This window comes from Empidonax traillii, unplaced genomic scaffold (assembly GCF_003031625.1).
Source record: "Empidonax traillii isolate 1590-97213 ecotype Southwest subspecies unplaced genomic scaffold, ASM303162v1 scaffold372:size565953, whole genome shotgun sequence".
Classification (NCBI taxonomy): Eukaryota; Metazoa; Chordata; class Aves; order Passeriformes; family Tyrannidae; genus Empidonax; species Empidonax traillii.
Genome location: NW_020955565.1, coordinates 333,814 through 352,959, shown reverse-complemented (window position 1 = coordinate 352,959; position 19,146 = coordinate 333,814). Strand labels below are relative to the sequence as shown.

At 46.0% G+C, this 19,146-nt stretch overlaps 1 protein-coding gene across 7 annotated transcripts in view; it reads right to left on the bottom strand.

Moving 5' to 3' along the window:
• Window positions 1-19,146, bottom strand: part of RABGAP1L (RAB GTPase activating protein 1 like) — a 201,773-nt gene that overhangs the window by 88,223 nt on the left and 94,404 nt on the right. For all 7 annotated transcript variants that reach the window (XR_003572253.1, XM_027892846.1, XM_027892847.1 and 4 more), the window contains exon 14: window positions 2,629-2,742. Coding sequence is in view for 6 of the 7 variants with exons in the window: in XM_027892846.1 (XP_027748647.1) it covers window positions 2,629-2,742 (114 nt within the window). In the remaining variant the exon portion in view is untranslated. The remainder of the gene's footprint in view (window positions 1-2,628; window positions 2,743-19,146) is intronic.

Below are 19,146 nucleotides of genomic sequence, written 5' to 3'. Positions count from 1 at the left end.
GAAGCAGTGATTCCCAAATCCTTCTCTGAACCAACGAGTACATAAAGAATGAGGCAGTCAATAAGTCTTCCAGGACTTTTCCAAAGCATTCAACTTCCCAAAAGGCCCTTCCCAAAGGCTTCTTAGGGAACTAAGCTGCTATAGAAAACCCTTACACACACTTAAATAATAGAATAAAGAATAGAAAGCAGAAGGCAGGAATAAACAGAAAAAAACAGAGAATGAGGGTGAGGTCCTTCACAGAACCCTGCAGAAAGACGTGCTAGGGCTGATACTGCTGCAAACATTCACAAACCTTGGAGAACACGTGAAGACAGCACACTAACAAAGACTGCTGATGAGACAGAGTTGCTTGGAGCAGGGAATTAAAACCTGACTGCAGATCATGTTTTATCAAGACAAGGTGGCCAAGTGGCAGAGGGGATTCAACTGCAGGTGAATCCAAAATGCTTCACAGGAAAAGCAGCCCTTGACCTGACGGATGCACTGCCAGGCCTCTGCACAGGTTCCCATAAGGGTTTGGGTGGGAGGGCACCTTAAAGCTCACCTCATTCCTCTCCCTGCCACGGGCAGGGACACCTTCCACCAGCACAGGTTGCTCCAAGCCCCGTCCAGCCTGGCCTGGGACACTTCCAGGGCTGGGGCAGCCACAGCTTCTCTGGGCAACCTGTGGGCAACTCACCACCCTCACAGGGAAGGATTTCTCTTTAATATCCCATCTCACCCTGTCCTGTGGCAGTTGGAAGCGATTCCTCCTTGTCCTGTTACTGCAGGTGTCAGACACCAGATCAGGAATTATTGGGTTGGAACCCCCTCCGTGGTGTGTGGGAGGGTGTGTGGAGGGGAAGGGATGGGTCGATCCTCACGGAGCCAAGATGGCGTCGTGTCCCTCACGGCAAACCCCGGAGCCCACAGGGGAAGCCCCAGAGCGGCTGCTGGTCACAAACAGCGTGGGAAACCTGTGACACCCCACACCTCACAGGGACACTGCCCTGGGACACCCCACACCTCACAGGACACTGCCCTGGGACACCCCACACCTCACAGGACACTGCCCTGNCCTTTTCTCCATCTCATGGATCTCCATGACAAATGACTTTCTGGTTTCTTCCAGGGGACTAAGGAGAGTTCACGGAACAAGCAAGGGATCCCCAAGATGCCCCGGCTGGAATTCATTTATTCAGTACTGATGCTCAGGAACCTGCTGGCCAGTTTTAAATTCTTTACTGTGTACCTTGCTCATGCTCTAACTTGTCCAGCATTTATATGTTCTTTCCACCTCAGGCTTCAGGATGTACAGAACTTCAGTAGAATCCCCTTCATCAGTGAAACCTCTACTTCTATTTTTTTTGTGCCAGCTTGTCACGATCTATTTTCGGTAAACTCACAGGCCTTCATTATAACACACTTCTCACATTTAATTCTTGAAAAGATGAATATTATTCCATCATTTTTCACTTCACTGATATCCAAGTGACAAGCCCACAATTACCTGCATTGTCCTGGTTATTCTTTTCCTAGATTGGCACAGGAACTGTTTTCCTGTAGCCCTCCAGAGCCCTCCAAGATTAGTGAGAAATCAATATCATTGGTTCAAAGTTCTCTCTGTTCCTTTATTTCGTACTTCTTTATTTAACGTGAATTACTCACAATAATGAACTTCAATACCTAAGCAGCTCTATTTATAACAGTCATCCAAATTACTGTTTGAATAGGAGTCTGTATCCCCACAGAATTTATCTGGAGAACCGGAATATGTATCATTACACCCCAAAGGCAGGACATTCTTTTGTACTTGTTTTGACAAGCCTATCATTTCTATTAATCAGCAGGAGGTGGAAAACAGTAACAAGGAAGTGGAAGGGAAGTGGAAGTGGCTTTGTCTAAGGCAATCATTTATTCCACATGAATAGAATGAATCCCACATTATATAATATTCTACAGAATATTCTGCATGAATTTCCTGAATTTCAGAAACAAACGTGAAACAAAAACTGACTGCCAAGACCACAACAGAATGCACAAGTGCCAGCCAGAGAACTACCCACCAAGCTGCAATATTCTACCTTCTGGATCTCTCCTGAGCAGCACAAGTCTGTCTGTACAAGCTGGACAAATCTGTTCACTGAGTACCTCAACTTCCCCTCTATGTGCACACTGGAAAATAACATGAGAGGTTTTTCCAGCAGGGGTGACCTGGCAGCAGCGAGTGAAAAGCTCTGCTCATGGAACCATCAGCAAACTCGGTTCTCTAAATAATCATCTACAGACATCCCTGTTTAACCTCACAGCACAGCTTGCTCTGAGGGTTTCTCTTCCTCTGCAAACCTCTCCAGCTCAGAGCAAAACCAGCTTCTCCCACACCACGGTTCCACTGAGGAGAATCTCCGACCTCCAACTGCCCCTCAGCAAAGGCAGCCCGAGCCTCGCCCCTCTCACCTGCACCCTGCAGATGCCGAAGGCAAAGTTAGGGGAAGCACTGCAGAAACCCTACACTCTCCACATGCAGCCTAAATAAAGCTTCCAGATCCTACTGATTGGAGACTCGGAGCAGAACAGGGTTAGGGGGGCAAAAGACAGTCACAGCAAAATATGGAGTTGCTTTAAAACGCAGAGCACTGGCTGTACCTTACAGATTTTGTACAGAGATTCCTGCCCGTCTCCTTCCGTATCTTTGAAATAATCGTGTGCTGGGTATGTCCGATGGATATCTCGTTTGATGACACTCTCCTGAGCAGAATCCTGGAAAAAAAAAAAAAAAAGAGAGAAAACCCTCCATGTATTAACTCGGTAACAGTGTAATTAAACAGCACGGAATAGAAAATGCCCTGTGTAATCAACGTGGATACATCAGGGAGCAGCTTTCCTGACTCAGCCTCCAGAAATGCTCTAAGAAGAAACTGAAAATCCTTTGCAGCCTCAGATGCAGTAATAACTTGGCAGTTTAGCCAGAGCAACGTGGCATGTTTTCCGGTCTTCAGGCTTAAGGTTCATCCTTAAAACTCCAAGGAAATTACTAGTTATTTAACTGTTGGGGCATTATTACCACAGATCACATGCTTACTGTAAGGCTCTGGCAGTAAAAAACCCAAGAGAATTAGAGTGTCCCTCTCCTGCAAGCTCAAAGGTACTAATCTGAAATGTATATCAATCTGCCATAAAGAGTGTTAGCTAAAAACTCATAAAGAATTCCTATAAAAAGATGGGAGTCACTGCAAACAGACCTGAAAAACACCACTGTGTGCATGAGGAAGTGGCATCAACATGTCAGAGCTGGAACTACAACAGTTAATCAATTATCTTCAGATTCCAGTTGCCCTCAGTGCAAGATGTCCCTTTAGGTTGGTAAATATCAAAGGGTGCTTTTCTCCATTACCTTTCTAATCCTTAAGGAAAAGCCAACAAAATCCTCACCTGTGACTTGGATAATAAATCCTTTATATATACACTTTTACCTTGAAAACAAAATATCTCTGTTACAGAAAAGCTTCTAAACCCTCAGACTGTGTACCTCGTAATCCAGGGCTTTCCATAAAAAAAAAGCTCTTTTTATACCTGCTGGAGTCAGTAACCAGTAATCTCCTGAATTTCAGTGGTTTCTTAATCCTGTAAAGCCTCTGTGCCACATAGAAATGCAGCTGCCTGGGGAGGGCTGAGCCACAGGTCCAGGGCAATTCCCAGCTCCAGCTCCCTCGGGGCCCATCCGTAGCCAGACCAGGCTATCCCAGGGGTGAAACTCCACCACTGCATTCCTCCACTTTGTGTTTTCTGACCCCCTTGATTGTTTTAGCCCGAGTAACACTGCACGGAGAATCCCAGAAGGGTTTGGGTGGGAAGGGGCCTCACAGCTCATCCAGTTCCACCCCGTGCCACGGGCAGGGACACCTTCCACCAGCCCAGGTTGCTCCAAGCCCCGTCCAACCTGCCCTTGGACACTTCCAGGGATCCAGGGGCAGCCACAGCTTCTCTGGGCAACCTGTGCCAGGGCCTGCCCACCCTCACAGGGGAGAATTCCTTCCCAATATCCCACCTAACCCTGCCCTCTGGCAGTGGAAAGCCACTCCCTGTGTCCTGTTCCTCTCCAGTCCCTTTAGGCACTGGAAGGGGCTCTCAGCTCTCCCTGGAGCCTTCTCTTCTTCTCCAGGCTGGACCTCCCCAGCTCTCCCAGCCTTTCCTCACAGGAGAGGTGTTCCAGCCCTCTAAACTACCAGGCATATTGTCACGTGCTATGAAAAGGAAAGCTTACAGAGAAAGGTGATGTTTTTATTACGCCACCCAGTACTGCTGGAGAAGGTAAACCCCATTTTTGTGCTTTCACCGTGTCATCAGGATGATCCTCAGGACATCAGAGCAACTACGAGCAACCAAAACTAACCACTCAACAAAGCAACAACACACAGGCTAATAATCAAAATTTAATAACAAGCAGCTCTCTAATCAGACCTCTTTAATGAGCACTTTCATTTACACGGCTTCCAAACACCGGAGAGGCTGGAAAACTGCAGTTTGGGTCCCAGCATTTGAGATCTACCAGCACAGTCATGGGAATTCTTCAGCACAAATGTGATAGGATCCAGAGAAAGTTACAGGAAGGGCACCACGTCCAGCACACACATCACTTTCCTGTCGAGCTGGGGCATTGTGTTTGACTTCCCTGAACTTCTCTCTCCTCCATCGGGAGGCCCAACGTGTGACTGAGCACACAGGAGCTGACAGGGAAGATGTCCAAGGCAGGGACAGAAATACTGGTGAAAAGGCCCAAATGCACAGTCACTTTTTACTGAGTTAAAAAGGAGACTGAAGCAGTCTTCATGCAGCATGATTAACAAAAGATACTTCCGAAAAACTAGAGGAAAACAATTAATTGGACCCCCCAAAAAATTAATTTGGAAGACTGGAGAATTAACTCCTTCTCAAAAGGCAATATCCCTTCAAAATACAATAAACCCATAGTTGCAGACAACCAAGAAATAAGCCTAGAGTGTAGAACTACTACTTAAAGTAGACCAAAAATACTTTGGTTAAGTTTCTACCTTTTTGCAGGAAGAGTTTGTCGATAGCGCTGTTCTCAGGAGTACCACAGTTTACAGTTCTCTTAATTTAGGTTTTCAGAGGATTTTTATCCTTCTGAAAATCATGAGTAGTTAATTTATGATGAAAAAGAAAAAAAAAAGCTAAGGTGAGATGGCTATCAAAGCATTCAGAGTTCTAATCATCTTTCTCGCTTCTAATTATCATTTCAGTGCTGCCAGCTCAGAGAAATAATATTCTACTGAGGGGGAAAGAATCATCTCCCTGTGTCAGTGCTCTGACAGCTGCACGAGCTCTCTGCTCCCGTCCCCTCCTCCTGACACAGCCCAACTTCTGCACAGAGCCACTGCAAAACTGACTCCCTGACATTCCTGCCACTCCCAGCTCTCGAGGGGGCATTTGATGGACACAGAAATTGGGAAGAGAACAACAAAACTGTTTAAATTAAATGAGCATTACAATAGAAACACGGGCGATCTTTGTGCACCTACACCTGGAACTGTGAATTGTTAATTAAGAATTGTTAATTAAGAACATCTCACGCGCACTCCAACTCATTTGTTGTCACAAGTGGACACACTCTGCTGATGAATTACAGGTAGGGAGCAGAAGAGACTTCCAAGAACTGGAGAGTTAAGTATTGAATCAGTCAGAAGAATTTATTGAGAAGGAAAAATCTCCTGGGGAATAACATGCCAGTGCTATGTTGAGACTCAGATTCCCTGCCCACTTCTGCCCAAAATTACTTTTGTGAAACCAGGCACGTCCCTTATGCAAAAAAAAAAAAAAAAAAAAAAAAAATCCCAGGAGCGGTCACCTGAGCTTTCCTTCCAGCTCCTGCATCACAGCTGCTGACTCAGCATGGAGAGAGGCAGAATTACAGGAATTCAACAGTTTAACGTGAATATGAAGGAAATAATAACCCAGGTCACAGATGTCTGAAACCTGGCACTCAAACTGAGCAGCAATTGTGACCTCAATCTCCTTGTGCTCCATTTCCCTGGTTAATAATAATTTCCCATCTCGGTAGGGTGGTATGAAAATCAATTAACATCTGAAGCACTGAAATGCTGGAGCGATGAGCCCTGCAGAAACGCCAGGGAGGGAAACAATAACTCCAGCCCCCAATCCTGCCCTGAGTGGTGTCTAGTAAGGCACAGGCTCACATGAGCAAAAATAGTAAGGGGGAAGAAAAAAAGTACATCCAAGCAGCTTGTTAGATAAAGCACTTTTGTACACAACCCAGAACCATGGATCTCTGTGTGATCAGGAATATATCATTATGCATATCAGTAGGCAATTCTTATACTGAACTTCCAAAGGCTTATCTCTAACCTTAAACTCCTTCAAGTTTGGTTTCATCACATACGTTTACACAGGAAAACAGGATCTGCATTTTTTAGCGGGAGGTGTCCGTGCCCATGGCAGGGGGTTGGAGAGAGGTGAGCTTTAATGTCCCTCCCTCCCCAAACCCCTCTGGGATTCTCTGTGCTGGAGACTCACTGCAGGTTCCCCTGAGTGGCCCGTTTTGAAGGGGCTGCATCTCTGGTGAGGCTCAACGAGCTGATTTTGCATCACCTGAGCTCCATCTCTTCACTCGCTAAAAATAGCCAGAATCCAGAGTACCAAGGAAAGGAAGAAAAGGGGGAGAAAAAAATCAGAGTGGGCTCTCAGCAACTAAAATTACCATGCCCTGGAAATCTGGCGTGTCACGCTCCTTCAGGATCAGATACTGAAACTTTGCTACACATTGTATGGAAAGCAAAAGCCCCCAGGCTGCTGCAGGCACTCATCTCTCCTGTTCAGCCAAGGTGTGAGCACACCCCTCCTGCTGCTATCAGGAGCTGGAGGTACCTCAATAAACCCGGCTCTTAACCCTGAAAAGATGTCAGATCAAACACTGACCGCCAGGTGCACGCTCCTGACATTGTTTCAGTGCCCAAATGTTCGCTGAAGGAACAGATTTTTTTGCAGATTGCTTGGTTTGTTCCTTGAAGTTCTCTGTGCTCCTGTTGCAGTTCCACACAGGGAACACGAGCAATGACTTTAAACCCTCTAAAACATAATCACAAGCAGGCAGCAAACACAAAATACACAGAAGAGATGAGGTCAGTCAGCCTGGGTTTGAAATGATCTCCACAATTGGCTCGAAGCTCTGCCCTCATTATTACTGATGTCCTACTCAATTCCTGCTCCCACTCAACCTGCCAGCACCTTGTGTATAGAGACATTATCAATCCCTCTCCTCTCCTCATTTTCCATGCATGTTATAACCCTCCCAGCAGAATCTGTGATCCAAGAAAACCTCAGGTTCCCTACTAATCAGTATTTGGGGAAAAAAAAAATAAATCAATAGCTCATCCTTTTAAACACATTGAATAAAAGATGTTGGCTTCTGCTCAGGCCTTCTGTAGCATATTTGTAATACATACCTTATAGTTCAGCTCTTGCCTATAAATAGATTTTCTTTCAATCATCAGCAGCTTTTATTCAGCTGAGAGCATCTAACACTCAGAGAGTACTAATTAACAGGAAAATGGAGAAAAAAGGCAGGGGATCGTTCTGTGGAGACTTTTTTTTTAACAGTTGCATATCAATATATTGAAAGTGAACATAATATTTAGTTTAACTCAGTAAATACCTTGGTCAGCTGAATTTGCAAACTCTGGCTCAACTCTCAGCTGCATTTATTGCTGCTTGGGCAGAACCCCTTTCCATGGGCAGAAGGAACAGCAGCTCTCCTGGGTACAGGGCCAGATCAATAGTTCATATCTGAGCAGCCCTGGGCTTCTGGCAGGTCCCTCCTGGAGATAAATTTAGTGTCCAGGTCTCTCTTCTCTCATCATTTTGGATCACCAAGAAAGCTCTGCCCAGAGGAAGCAAACATCTTTTATCAAATTATTTCCTATGCTCCTCAAGCTGTGTTTGACAAGGTAGTGGGCACATTTTGAGAATTCCCAAGACAGGATCCTCAGAAATTATCTCCAACATGCCCCCCTTTAGACTACAAATGTAAAATCACCAATCACTTCCAAACAGCCAATTCTCTAATTGTGAAAACACTTGGGGGATGGGACTCTGCCACAACCCCTGGGACTGCACTGGCCAACTTATTTACATCTTCCCCCATGTGAGTGACAAGGAGATGGGGAATGATGCTCGTTTGGGAAGGCTGTCAATGCATTTCACAGAATCACAGACTCTTCAAGGTGGACCCCAAGCACTGCCATGCTCACCACCAAACCATGGCCTCAAGTGCCACACCCACATGTTTTTTATCTAATCTAAACCCTCCCTGGCCACACTGGAGGCCATTTCCTCTCCTGTCAGCTCCTTTCAACCCTGAAATCAACCTCCAAGCTGCCTGGGAGGAGGAGCAGCCCTGGTGAGGACACGCTGCCCACCTGCCCCGCAGGAGGTTTGGCACCCCCTCACAAAGTGCTGCTGACAGTTTTCAGCTGCAACGTGCTGGGCAAGGCACACCTGGGTGACAGAGAATGACAACTCCAAGGTTCTTAAACACTGCACAGAAGGAAAAGGGAGCCTGAGATTAATAAAGACACCTGTGTCAACACTGTTGTGTAGAGAGCTCTAAAGAGGAAGGTGATGTGCTGCGATGAACTGCTTATGCTGGGTGCCCTCAACATAAGGACAAGGAACTTGTCCAAAGCCAGCCCAGAGGAGGCCACCAAGTTGGCAAAGGGACCGGAGCACCTCCCCTCTGGAGACAGGATGGGAGAGCTGGGGCTGTTCTGGAGAAGAGAAGGTTGTGTGGAGACCTCACAGCACCTTCCAGTATCTAACAGGGCTACAGAGAGGGAATCTTCATCAGGAACTGGAGTGACAGCACAAGGGGAAATGGCTTCAAACTGACAGAGGGGAGATTTAGGCTAAGTATACAGAAGAAATCCTTCCCTGTGAGGGTGGGCAGGCCCTGGCACAGGTTGCCCAGAGAAGCTGTGGCTGCCCCTGAATCCCTGGAAGTGTCCCAGGCCAGGTTGGACGGGGCTTGGAGCAACCTGGGCTGGTGGAAGGTGTCCCTGCCCATGGGATTGGGGTAGGACTGGGTGAGCTTTAAGGTCCCTTCCAACCCAAACCATTCTAGATTCTACACTGCAGCAGTCACAGAGACAAGGCAGAAACAGCTCAGCCCTTAGCAGGGTTGAGCCATCAATCAGCAACAGAAGAGATGACATTTTTCTGTAAAAAATCACAGCAAAACTAGATCAGACACAAATCAATCAATTCTGCATAAACTCTCTTGTTCTGAAAAACAAACAATATCCACGACCTTTACTATGTTTGTGGTTTGTTTGCCTGCTCCCTCTCCCATTCTGGACACGCTCCCTCCTCTCTCCTCTGCTGCTGATACATAATTTATTCCCCTTACTCTGCCATCTCCCCTCTCCGTGCAGTCATCAAAAGAAAAACGCTCTTTGTGCTACTGGGGAAGAGATCAACTCCTGAAAGCACCAGGCTGCATTTTGTGCCACTGGCATGGAGCACCCTGATTCCAGAGTTACCCTTCACACCCTCACCCTGGGAGCTCCCTGACCCCCCCCACAAGAGGTGAGCTGCTCTGTACAACACCTGATGGGCTTGGGTTCATCCCTGGAGCAAGGAATTCTGTCCAAGTTCCTTCCGGTTTGCTGATTTTCAGACGAGTTTTCTGATTATGTCTCCTCTGTTAGAGACAGTACTACAGTTGTAAAGATTGGAAAAACTGTTCTTGTGATTAATCTGCAATTTGAAATTCTAGTATTTCTGACTCTACCCCCAGCTCCTGGGGTAACTTCCAGAGGCAAGTGGAGAGCTTAAGGCCTGTTTCAAACAAACAATACTTAACTGCCCCAGGATCAGATGGTTGTGGAAAAATCATGGGACACTGTTTACAGAACGTGGAAAAAAGGATGTATTTGAATCCTCAACTCCTATTTATCTACCTGAACTGATGGTGCTACATCAACCACCTTTCAAACCCGAATCTTTTTCCAGAGTTGCTTGACTTCTCCTCGACGAGCCGAGTGACTCCAGGTCTAAGGAAGAATTCCACCAAAATCTGTAGCTCTGTAGGGCCTCCCTGACCTTTGGCACCTGTGCTGCTGCTGGCAACACGTTAATAAAGAGAGAAAATGCTGCGGGATCAACGAGGTTCATCCAGTTCAGTGCCACTGATTTCAGCAAGGAGGAAGTGCCTTGCAGCGCTGCTCAGAAAAAGGGGTGCCAATAGGTTGATTTTAGAAAGCTTCTCAGGTTTGAAGTCGTTGAAGTGCACAGACTGTTTCTTCAAAAAGGAAACGTCTGTCCCTCATTTTCTTTAACAATGGAGTTCTTCCAATAATCCAGGCAGAGACACTTCAGGAAGACCCAGGGCCAGCTGCAGTGCTAGCACACCAACTCAGTTATCTGCCAGACCCACTCTCTGACAACAGCTCTGACATTCAGCAGTCATTTGATATCCTGGGCACTCAATTTTAACACCTGCTGTGACAACACCACCTTTACATTTTCTTTACCATGAAGGTACCCTGTTATCTGGAAGTATGTCTTTTTTTGAACCACTCATCTTGCAGGACTATGAAGATCAACAATTCCATTATAAATTAATCTTCTCTTTGTAAGAAATTCAATATCTCGTAGGTTTGCTGATCTGAGAGCCCTTTGCATCACAGAGCATTGACATCAGACCAACAGACCAAAGACTCTGGCTCTTTGGGAGCAAAAAACATCAAAATCACCTTTTGAGAAGATCTGGGAGTCTTTAGTCCAGCCTGAGGAAACAGTGCATGGCACTAGCTGAAGGCCAGCCATGCAGCAGGGAAAAGGAGAGGACACAAGCACGTGGTTTTCATGCCTGCCTCTGTCAGAAAAGTGAAAGTAATTACAGAGATACCATAACACGGCACTGAAAGGAAAAGCCAGATAAGGCCACTGTATCAGTGCCCTTTAATGCTTTATTCTGTTTCATTCCTGGTTTTCACAGGAATTTATTTTAAGAAGTCCTATTCATCTGCAATCCTTGCTGGATCCTGCAGTGACAGCTGCTGAAGCTGCAGCCACCCAGGGCTGTGCTGAGCAGCCACCACTGCAGGGGACGGGGACGTGTCCTGGGAACGCAGTCTGGACTCGGCTGCAGGATGAATCAGGGGCATAAGCAATTTGGAGATGCTGAACAAGGAGACTACAGCTCTACCTTAACCCTTTCCTCCAGCCTTCCCCCAGCTGCAAGGAGAGGGAACGCAGCACACAGGGACAGCTAAAGGGAGGTTTAGGCTGATGCTGCTGAGGCTCACAATAAGCTCGCTGCTGGAAGTCTTTAATACAATTTGAGATGAACTAATGAACAAAAGGAGGGGAAGAATCACAAACGTTTGAGGTGGGAAAGGACCTCTGGGGGTCACCTGCTCCAACCTGCCTGCTCAAAGCAGGGTGGGTTGCCCAGGACCATGTGCAAGCAGGTTTTGAACGTCTTTAAGAGTAAAAACTCCACAAGTCTCTGGGCAGCTGTCCCTGCTGACCCTCGCAGTGGAGGAGCTTTCCCTGCATGTTCCAGTGGAGCCTCCTGTGTGCTCACTGCCTCTGCTCCTCTCACTGAGCACTGCTGAGCAGAACCTGGCTCTGCCTTCCTTACAACCTCCCTCCAGGTACCTGCACACATTGACACCTTCTCCTTGAGCCTTTTCTGCTCCAGGCCAGGCAATCCCAGCTTTCCTTATGGAAGAGATGCTCCAGTACCTTCACCTTCTCACTGTCCCTGAGTCTCTAAGGGTGCTACAAACTGCTGTGCTAACCAGCTCGTTCTGTGTCTCTAATTCTCAAGCAAAACCAGCACATTCAGGACAGAGAGATCCCTGAATTCAGCTTCCCTGGGTCCCCAAAGTCCCACCCTTCCCAGCAGAGACACGAAGGAAGGGCCTTGCTGCAGAGCTCTGCACGTAAGTGGGACCTGTGGGGCTGTGTGTGAACCACCACCACAACCCCCAGTGTTGCCTCTGTATCGATCTGGCTCGTTCCTATTGCTGGAAAGCTGAAATTCGCTTTCGATCCGGTGCCTCCTCAGGTTGAGATCGATGCAGCCCCGCCGTGGGACACCACTGATCCATCCAGTCACACGGGGGTCAGAGCCGCAGCCACCACACAGTGCAAGGACAGCCCAGCCCACAAAAACAACCCTCACTCAGTTCCAGGAGTTACCAGCCCCCTGCACTCTGCTTTTTAGTGCAGCTGAACATTTCTCCAGCACTTTATATGGGCAGGGTGTGGAAAAAGCAGGGAGACTGCAGCTGTGCTCTCTCCTTGTCAGAAACCACCCCTCGTCAGGCAGCCCACCCCTTATTTAACGATTAAGTTTAGCTATTGCAATTATTCTGACTGCAATGGGGAGGTTATCTGGGTTTACAGATAATCCTGTTAGTCCTCAATGATCTCCCACTGAACGCCTTGGTTTCCAGAACGGCACAGGAGCAGAATTCCCGTGGATGTCTGTGCAAACACTCTCCATGACAAAACAGAAGGGAATCTGTTTAAATATGCTAATTCTGAGTGAGCCAACACTGCCTGCTCGGCACCTCTGACATTTCTGCCAATGAGCAATACAAAGAGGAAAGTGGATGATTCCTCATCCCATAAGGAACAAGGAATAACCATGAGACATATAACACCAGCTACTTTCAGCATCGTAAGATGCAATTAGCTCATTTCAGCATAAACCCTCAGGCATGGAAGAATAAAGCAAGTTATAATGATAAAATGAAAACAAACCACAAAGAGACACTAATCCCTTCATATAAAGGATATTTCTGAAAAAATACGATGAGACAACGCTTGTTTTTAATGCTACAGAAGCACCTTCTGTGCATTTGCACTCCTAGCATGGCTCAGTTATGTAACTCAGGATGTTCAAGTCCACACCAAAGCCATCAACCACGGACCTTTCAAGCAAAGCTAAATTTACTCTACTTATTAAATTTACCACCCAAGAAAAGCCCCACAGCTGGAGTGAAGTGTATTTTCTTACAACACTTTTCAAGGGTCCCCATCAATTAACCACAATTTTATGATCTGCAGGGTTTGTTTAGCACGTTGCTAGATCAGGATGTTGAACAGAAAGAAAATCCCTTCCCCATTTGTTAAATGAGGTCATATTAACAGTCAATTCTCACACACCAGGTTCTACTGCACAGTCTGCCAAAAACTACCTAAAAAAAAAAAACCAACCACCACAAACCCCAGAGAATTAAACTGACTTAGCAACTTCCATGTCACCATATCCTTTTCAGCTCCAGGAACGTCCAAAAATATACTGGCGGAAGGCAGGAGTAGTAACAAAAGGGGCATCCTGCAATGAGCAGTGCCAGGAACTGGAAAGGCACCACCAGGACTCCTCCAGGACTCAGCAGGGCTGGCTGGGAAGGAAGTTGGGACCCCTGAGCCCTTCTCCAAACTGCCAACAGAAGGGACTCCTCACAGACCAAGAGAGATCAAGGGAAGCTGCCATTTCCAAATGTTTTGCTGTCTAAGGAGGGATAACACAGAGCCAGGGTTACAGGGAGGGGTGACCTTGGGTCAGCTTTTCCTCCTCCTCTTTCTGCCCTTCTGGCTCTCCAGAGAAAACCCTTCTGGTGAAGTTGTGTTACTGTATGCTGTGCTTATCTGTCTGAGGTGAAGGAGATGCTCCAACCTGTGGTTAAACCACTCTGAGTCCTTCACAAATGTGATTATGGTCAGCATCTCAAAAAGGGGAAAACGCTCTGCTGGACTCCCCCTGTGCAGAAGAGTCAGTGGGAAACGAGCAGCAAGCAGGGACTGAAACACAGCACAGAGAACAATCCAAGCCTGGAGAGAGGGAAACAGAATTCAGGACAGAAATGAAGAGAAGCAGAGGTGGTGAAAGGCAGAGGACCAAGAAGAAATAAAACAAGATAAAGGATGGGAGATGAGAGAAGTACCAGACAGATTATATTTAGTTCTCATTGACTCGCAAAGGGAAGCTGTAAATTAAATAGGTTATCTTTATTTAAATCCATGAAGGAAAATCCCAATTAGCTTTATACTATGCAAACTACAAACTTAATAAAATCTAGTCACAGCTATTAGAGATGTAAAAAGGGCTTTTTCCTTCTTCAGTATTACAAACACATACTAGACTATTAAAGCAATCCTACTGGTTCAAGAATTCTTCAATTCCCACAATATCCAGCTGATGGAGATTAAAATTTAAACTTCTTAGAGTTGCTTATCTGCTTTGGACTCACTTAAGCACAACGTAGATACTGGCTCTTTTGGACACTACTGCTCAGTTCTCTTACTTAATGACTGCAGCCAGAAAGGACTCCTGGAAAAGCTGGGAGTGCACTGCAGCACTCCCTGAGCTGGGCACTCACAGGTACTCCTGCAAAGAACACGGACACCCAGCGCTTGGTCGTGTTTCCATCACCACTGCCAGCAGCAACTGCTGTATCTTGCATTCCACTTCCCCAGCCTGTTCCTTAACTGACCCTTTCAGATCTCACCTGGCTGTAATGTGCAATTCCTTATCTCGGTGACCTTCCCTCCCTCCCAGGCTTTGACAGCCTCTCTGCCATTTTTCTCACCGAATTAAAGGAAATATTCATCGAGAAGAGCCACTTAAAAATGTGTATCAGAGAACACTAAGTAAAAAAAGCTTCTTACTGCCTCTGACTCCACAGTTCTGTAGCATCACGTGTTCATCTGCACATCCCTTTCCATGTATCTGTATGTGGCATCCATATCTCCAGGTAAGATGTATTTATGAGCTGCAGGCAGTTTGTTTTTTTTCTCTTTTCAGGGGCTGTTCTTCCTGGAACACTGAGAGGCCTTCAGGTACCTGTGCATTTACAGCCTATATTACTGTGGGTCACATCAAAAGGAGATCCACCCACAGGTCAGAATGTTCAGTATGGGAAGCTCAATCTAGAGCATAAAAAGCAATTTGTGGTAATTTTTTTTGTCTATAAATTGGTATTTAGTACTGTTTTAAAACTAGATAGCATACAGGTTTGTAAGAACGTGCCTGTCATCACTTTCAAGGAACATATAGCACGGTCAGAGGATTAAGTGAAGTCCCAAAGAACATCAGATGATACTCAAATACATTATTTTTCCCAATGGCAAAGCCAGGGCTAAACAGTTAAGACAAAACTACTTCACAGAAGTTCTTACTGATGACACATGCAAACAAGGTAACGCCAAAAAAAGGAATCCCAACAAGCAGGAGGGCTGATACCCTTTCCTTAAAACATGATGTGCGTCTAAATGGAGACACAAACACAGCGAATTTGTCACCACAGGGACTGTAGCACAGCCATCCTGCTGCAGTGCTGTGAGCAAGCCTGACCTGGGGAGCACAAGGGTGGTAAATGCACAGCCCGTCAGGACTGGCATCTCCTCTTGCTGCCTGGCACAGCTGGGCAGTGCTTTGATGGCAAAAAGAGCTTTGGAACGAGGCCCTGAGCTTTTGGTCAGCCCTGAAGTTATTGAGCTGGACAAAATGATCGTTGCAGGTGCCTTCCAACAGAACCACAAAATTCCCACATTTCTTTTGGGATATGCCAAGAGCATCACGGTGAGCATCCTTAGTGTGCAGTTTGGCACTGCAAAGCTCCCCAAACAGCTTTATAGCCGTGCCCCAAAAGGCAGGTGTGCCTGGCCCAGCAATCCATCTAAATGACTTTGCTCCTACAAAAACCAGGCTCATTATCTTCACAGCCAGAACAAACGCTGATTGGGCATTAGCAATGTTGAGTCTCACCAGCACTTTCGCCTTCTTTAAGATCAGGACAGAAAACTGAATTTGCTGTTACAGAAAGTAGGTTACAGCCTCTCCTGGAGAGATTAAGCAGAGGGAAAAGATTAACGTCCCATTACATAAGTGTCTATCAAGAGAGAATATGAAAGATGGAAACCATCAAAAATAGATAAAACCAGAGCCGAGCCTAAACAGAGCATGGAGCAAAGTTTTCCATGAAGTCCCTGCAGCTTGTCCTGCAAAGAATCAGTGGGTGTAAACACACAAAAAATATGTGTCCAGGAAAACACCTGGAGTCTCTCACTCTTCAGTTCTTGCTCTGCCACATGACAGCTGCCATTTCCCCAAGTTCTCTTTTAATCAGAAAATATTTTACCTGCAAAGCATTTCACTTGAGGCGCAATGTCTTGCAAAGCTTTCAGCAAACTACCGTGTTCTATTCGTAATGAAAATTTAAATAAACAAATTAGAAAACGTATCTCAGAGCAAGGTAGGGAGCTGTTCACTTAGCAGATAATTCTGGTTTTATAATTGAAAAGGCTTTTATCTAACTTTTTTTTACCTGCCCATTGCTGGTCCTAAAACCCAATGCAGTGTGACAGTGGCTCAATCAGCAGTTAACAACATTAAAGTTCACAGCCCGTTATTTTTAGTTCAGCCTTGCTTTGTTTCACAGGAAAAAAAAAGACAAAATACAGAAGTTCAGTCTCAAGACAGGTTTTAAAATTATCTCCGTAGTTTTTTCTGCAGCTGAATTTGCTGTTTCAGAGCAAATGGTAGGGCAAGGACCCAAAGCTCTTCCCAATCCGAGCAGCAGCATCAGCTCCATGTCAAAATAAGGGGAAATGAAGTGATATGAAAGTGGGGACAAAGAGAAGAGGGGACACCCCTGGTCCCTGAGCTCACTTGAAGGGTGACACAGAGCAGGTGGAGTTTCCACCTTTCCCTGAGCACACAAGAAGTGCGGGTTCCCAGTGCCAAGGAGACACATTAACAGTGTGTGTCCCAGGTGCCCGAGGATCATCCCTTTCTCCAGGAAGCACATTTTAGCCTGGGCTATGAAGAGGAACCCACAGCACCAGCTGTCCCTAATTGTGAGGCTCATCATAATTAAACAATCCATATTTTAGACTGTAACTACATTAATAAGATGATATCCCTCTCTGCAGTGAAGGTAAGTCAATCATAAGTAAAAAAAGCACATCATCAGAAGAAAGATCCTTTTCAGACTGTTTGTCAAACTAGGCATTTTTACTTCTAAGCACAGAACTTATTTTAATTCCTCCTGATCTTTTGCTTGTATGTCCCTTTAACACGTAAACCTAAAATACTAATATATAAAACTCTAACTAAAAAGAAGCATTTGTTTTTCCATTTGCAGATGACATAATTCCTATCATTCACACATCCTAAATATGTCACATATTGTAGCTTCATAGAAAAAAAAATACATAATGCATAAAACTTCAAACAAAATAGACTTTTGCTTTGGATTGTTTTTCCCAGTGCACCATTCCAAGAAAGCAACATAACACACTACAAAAGGGCAAGACATTAAATTTGCAGAGGGGTCTTTTATTTGTCTTTGAAATTATTCATTACAAACAAATGCTCCAAGAGCAGACCTCATCAATAATTGACAGGAGAGGAGGAAACCTTGCAAGACAAACAGCACTGGGAAACCTCTGAACAAAAGCAGGGAGGAGAAATACAGAATAAACACTCACAAACTACACTGGTGTGAGATCAGGTAAACCCACACCAACACTGGCACTGTGACCATCACAGCAGCAAACCAGCAGAGCTGGGCTGGCAGAGATCTCTGTCTGCATGAAATAAATCAAAACTGACACCTGACACAAAAATACTACATTAAAAGTACACTGAACACACTTTAAATACAGACCAAAGTGCATTATTCTCACTGCAGGTGCAGAGCAAACGCATTTTTCAAAGGTACTTTTCACACCTATTTTCCAGTGGATAAGGTAGAAATGGTCAGTGATGCTGCAGAGTTGTGGGTTTTTTTGATAGAACAAACATGTATTTCTGGGTGTTCACACACACAAAAAAAACCAAACCAACAACCAAAACCATGAAGTATTTAACTGCTAATTTGTAGGCCAATAATTCTTCATGCTTCGTTAGGCTTACTACTTATTTTCCAGCTGGCTCCCAGAAAGAGAAGAAGAGCAGCTCTTACCAGGGGCTGGCAACAATTCCAGGAGGCTGCTCAGCAGTTCCCACCCATCACTTCAAAGAGAAAGGGAGAAAGCCAAGGAAGGGATTTATCCCAGCTAGTCAAAATAAAACTGCATCCAGGAGTTGTCTAAACCCCACATTTTAAGGAGTTTTTAACACAAGAGGCACGAGTGGAGTCACTAAAGATACTGCCTGCATTCTGTTGTTACTTTTTGTCAGCAAAACTACTGCAATTTTTCAAGGAACTTTTTAATTCATGATGATCCAATTGCCATTAAGGGAAAGGCTGCAGTGCCACCTCACAAAAACCAAGGGCAGTAACTTGTAGAATTGTGGTTTTTACTTCACAATAACTGCAAGACCAAGTGATGGCAATTTAACCCTAAGGAGAAACCATAATCCTATTTGAAATGAAGGGGATCATCATACTGAGCATCCCTTCAGGTCCAAGGGCGAGCTAAGCCCAGCCTGGATGAGCCATCCCCTCCTGGAATCCACATGGCAGTCCCACTGTGACGGCTCGCGCTGCTCCTCCCCTTGGCCGCGCATCCCACACGCTCCCCCGAGCCGGCACCAGCACTTAGCTGATCATACGCTGAACTAATCTAGGCCACAGCTCCCCCAGAGGAAAATGTATCATTAATTTCCATCCAGGTCAGCTCCCTGATGTCCCCTCCCGGCGGCTCACACGAGCTCCGGTGGCAGTGGGGAAGCAGTGGAGGTGGGAAGGGGCAGGCGAGGGGTCAGGACTGCAGCCACCCCAACCCAGCCCAGAGCACCTGGAGCTCTCAAGGAACTCGCTCTCCATCAGCTTCACAGAAGGCAGTAAGGCTGTGCCACTTTGTCCACCCAGGATAAAGTTTACAGCTCCTCTGGAAGGACTGGAAAGAACACTTGGCACAGGAGCTGCTTCCCCACAAGGAGAGCTCAGGCAGGACCCGGCAACAAAGGGATTGGGTTTGCCTGACCCTTGGTAGCTCATGACCATCTCCCGGGGATTTAGGTGCCTCCTGCCTTCCGCACCCCGCAACATTGGGGAACTCTCTGCTCAAGAAAGTTGTCTACATCTCTAGCAACCAGTAACACTGTTTTATTCCCCCCCCTTTTACTGGTTTTGAACGTCTTTCAGTGTTATCCCAGACAGC